This window comes from Nanorana parkeri, unplaced genomic scaffold, assembly GCF_000935625.1.
Source record: "Nanorana parkeri isolate BGI_ZX_2015 unplaced genomic scaffold, ASM93562v1 scaffold586, whole genome shotgun sequence".
In the NCBI taxonomy this organism is placed as follows: Eukaryota; Metazoa; Chordata; class Amphibia; order Anura; family Dicroglossidae; genus Nanorana; species Nanorana parkeri.
Genome location: NW_017306854.1, coordinates 477,046 through 481,367, shown reverse-complemented (window position 1 = coordinate 481,367; position 4,322 = coordinate 477,046). Strand labels below are relative to the sequence as shown.

General features: G+C 42.9%; 1 protein-coding gene across 1 annotated transcript in view; it reads left to right on the top strand.

The window, feature by feature from the left end:
* The window catches only part of NUMBL (NUMB like, endocytic adaptor protein), a 70,987-nt gene that overhangs the window by 52,894 nt on the left and 13,771 nt on the right, over positions 1–4,322 (top strand). Inside the window, exon 3 of the mRNA XM_018562584.1 lies at positions 2,889–3,030. Within this exon, the coding sequence (XP_018418086.1) occupies positions 2,905–3,030 (126 nt within the window). The 5' untranslated portion in view covers positions 2,889–2,904. The remainder of the gene's footprint in view (positions 1–2,888; positions 3,031–4,322) is intronic.

Below are 4,322 nucleotides of genomic sequence, written 5' to 3'. Positions count from 1 at the left end.
TGGCAGGATTGTGGACAGTGTGTCACCTAGGTTTCTCACATACACATGGAGAGGCTTCAAGGTTTGTGTCTGATATAGAACTAACAAACTTTGTTTTCTCTGATTTTGTTAAGTCTTCTTCTGGGTCCTGGACCCCATATGTTTTGTAGAGCTTTGGGTGGGATAAAGCCTTCATTCCTAGGTCCACATCTTACCTGGTAGCCAGACCTCATTATCAGTCTTAGCTGTGTGTAGGCCTCTGACCTTTATGTATGTGACCTGACTGATGCTTAGGACTGTCTGTCTCTGTTCTGAGAGCCTGCTGAAAAGGCTGATTGCTGACAGAACACTGCCTTGCTAAATAAAAGTGCACGACAAACCTGCTTGGACTGTTTCTGGGTGCTGCTGTCTGTTTTTCACTGTAGATCTTCAAATCATCTCTGAATTGGTGCCTGCACTGTCCTTCCTTTTGGAGGGGGGCTACCTTTGTTCCTCAAGGTCCCTGTGTGTGTTGTAAAGTAGTCACCGCTCCAAGCTTGCTCCTATGATAGCCTATAATTTTAATACAAATTAGTAAATTGAATGTGAGATTGTAGTCCATCACGGGAGTGAGCTTGGAGTGGTGGCTACTTTACAACACACAGGGACCATGGGGAACAAAAGTAGCCACCCTCCAGAAGGAAGGACAGTGTCAGCACTAATTCAGAGATGATTTGAGGATCTACAGCCGAGTGATACACAAATAAGAGACATTTTTGTTAATAGTTAAGGCACTTGAATGCATTTTAAAGATTTAACTCCTGAGTTTAATGTCACTTTAGATTGAAGTTAATTTGTATTTTTATAATCACTAAGGTACATTTATTCTTTACAGTTGCTATGAAGGCAGCATGTGGATTTGAATGGTCGGTCCATCTAAGATTGATATTTTAGCAATGGGTAGACATTGTTGACCTGAATCACATCTGACCTTCTGTGGTGAGACCTTTTCATCTGTGTTCCTGGCTCAGTCACCCACTACTACTGAATATTTGTTTAGTTCTCTGTGACAGAGAATGAAATGTCAATCTTCAGCACTTGGAGGATATAGTTTAACAAGGAAGGGAAGTTTAAGAAGGAAGGGAAGTTTTAAGAAGGAAGCTTCCTCATCCCTGTCACACATCTTACACATAACCAGAGTACATAGATGGGAATGTCATGGACGCTGCCTTGTGTTCTTCTTCTCATATCTCTCAGAGAATGTGTGTTTATTACATTTCATTGCGGGTTAATTCAATCAGTCAGGTCACCGACTTGCACTGCTCATTTAATAAGGCCTTACGGCTGTATTTTCCCTCTGTTCCACAGCAGATTAGCGCTGCGCAGTCTATCGCTCTTTCTGACACCGGCATGCAGACCGCCCTTTACCCCGGGAGGGGTCTATGTTTGTTTATTTTTGATTTTTCTTTCCTTGTTTAATTCATTCTCTTTTCTTTCTTGGATCATTTTTGTTTCCGGAAAATGCTCACCATATGTTTTCAATCTAACCACATATGTCTGGAAGGGTGGGGAGAGCCTGGAATTCTGGGAATTATTAACACATTTCTTCCAGGAAACAGTCAGTCTGATCTCGCAACTATTTAAGGTGCCGTTGTTTTCTTCTGCTTTGTGCTTTACAGCCACAAAACAAAATGGATATGTTACCCTATAAATTGGCTTATATACAATAACTTACACTAATTGGCAGTTGTTTTTTGGTGCAGGGGTTTAATTGCTAAAAAGTGGGAAAAAAAGTTAAACCCAACCCTTAGATTTCCCTTAGGCCTTATTCACACACAACGCAAGAGCAAAATTGTATATTGGGTATATGCGCGTATGAACGTGTGTATATGCACGTATTTATACGCATATACGTGCGTATATGCCTGCACTATATGCAATCCCAGAATGCATCACTCGTAATGGAATGTTTAATGTGCTGTAAGCATGTACGCACGTATATACGCGTATATGCCCGTGAATACGCAGACATACGCTGCCCGGACGCATCTCGGTTCCATTCCGTTTTGCGCATGTTTACGCTATGCAAATATACGGCTCCATACGCAGATATGTGTATGGAGCCATTTATTTGCATATGTTGCATATGGGACAATACGCGCGTATACGTGCGGCAGTGTGAATGAGGCCTTAAACTTAAGCCTCCATCATTTTCACCCTGAACCTCAAAGCGAAGAGGATGAAGGAGGATGACATTGCTGTCCATTGCTTCTGAAATTAATACTTGCCTGGATCTCATGCTGATGCTTCAGCTTCATTTCTTTCTGATTCACTGACTAGGAACAGATATAGAGGTAACTTTGATCTGACCTCTAAATAGTAACCCTTACCTGAAACCTGTTTTCTTCCTCATCTTAACCCTAAAGTTCTATTTACTTCTATGCGATGCAGGAGCATGTTCAATGCTGTGCGCAATCCCTCATCCCATGCTGCAATGTTAGGTGCGATGCAGTGCCATTATTTCTTAATTGCACCTGTGTGTTGCATTGCACCACATCACATGGTAACCTATTACCATGTGATTTAAAAGACATTCAAATGAGTGGGCTTCCTACCACCGTGCAGCACAAGCGCACCCCGCCAGCACCTCTGCGATGTTGTATGGCAGAGGTGTGAATGAGGGCTAAAGCTAGCCATACACAGATTGAATTTCGGGTGACTCCTGCTAAATTAGACTAAATTTGTTAGGTGGTTGACCCTGTCAGACCCCCCGACTCAATAAACTTCTATCTGAAAATTTAAGAAGCCAGGTAGAATATTCTCGGCTGTTTTTTTTCAACAACACAGTATTACAATGATCTAGTTTTTATTTCTAGTTGTGGCAAGTTTTGGTTTTATCTAAAATGTCTCTTTTTTTTTGGCATCTACAGCCTGGCAACTCCTGAGATGAACAAGTTGCGGCAGAGCCTGAGGAGGAAAAAACCAACGTATGTTCCAGAGGCCAGCCGTCCGCACCAGTGGGGGGCAGACGAGGAGGCTGTGAGGAGGGGGAAATGCAGTTTTCCTGTCAGGGTGAGTGACATTGTATGTACTCCCATCTTATTTCCCTTGTGACCTTTCTGACATTGTGCACACCTCCATCCAGGTCTGTGTCTCCATCCAGGAAGGTCATCAATGGAGGGCTTAGAGACCTGAGGACATGCTACACATTCTAGAAAAGCAGAAGTGACATCTGGATAAATGGCATTTTATATGGCAGCTCTGGACATGTATACCACGCTGTACCATTGCTGACTCACAAAACCTATTTGTGGGCAGGACTGTTTCGGCTTACTGGTACTTGTGGTTTTGGTCTGAAGCTCCAAAACTCACATCTCCCTTTTGTATAGGGAGCATAGGTTTATTACCTGTTGATCCTGCCTGTAGATCCATGCAGTGTTGTCACGCTGTGGACATGTAGTTTTATATGGAGTTTAACCCCTTCCCATCGGCCAGGAAAACCATAAAAGAGACAGGGCACCTCTAAGAGTATCAGTGAGTGAGTGAGCAGTTAATATCTCATTAATGAAAGTGCTCACCTCTTATGGGAAAATACAAAGCAAGCAGGCATAAATTATATTTTTCCTATGGTAAAAGTAGAAATGGTCCTTCACTTTCTCCCAAAAGATCTTCGATCTACGCATATATTTGGCAGCATAGAGGAGGTTCTTACTCCATACCAGCGTTTCTCAACCTTTTTAAGTCTTTAAAAGTATGCAAACTCTCAATGCACCCAAACCTAAAATGTAAAAACAGTGATTGTAAAAAATGAGTAGTCCCTCCAAAATCCATACCAAATACCAAATATATACAGGATATGGGTCTGGTATGAATGGGGGACCCTGGAGCAAAAACACGCAAAAAAAGTGGGATTACCCCCGTCTCATCAGTCTCCTCAGCATCACAGCCCACCTTCACATCAGAGTCCCCTCTTTCACATCAGGAGCCTTCTTCACATCACAGGCATGACTTTGTGTGAAAGTTTTGAGGCACCCCATGGTATCAAAGAGCACGGCACCCTGGTTGAGAAAGGCTGCTCCATACTGCTACATATATGCATCCAGCCAGCATCACTGTTTTGTGCTGGGACTCCGTTTAATAATGCACCTCCAGCACTGTGGCCATGCTGTCACGACAGCTCCTAGTCACACATTGATGATCAAGAGCTGGCTAGATGATCACGTTATCACAGTGAACACTCCATTCCAGGTTTCCATTCCACTCAGGTCTCCGCATAGCAGCGTGGTCTATGGTGCTGCCGTGACTTCTGGTGTCGGGCAGTGTCCTAGGGAAAAATGCATTTATATATATATATATATATTGTA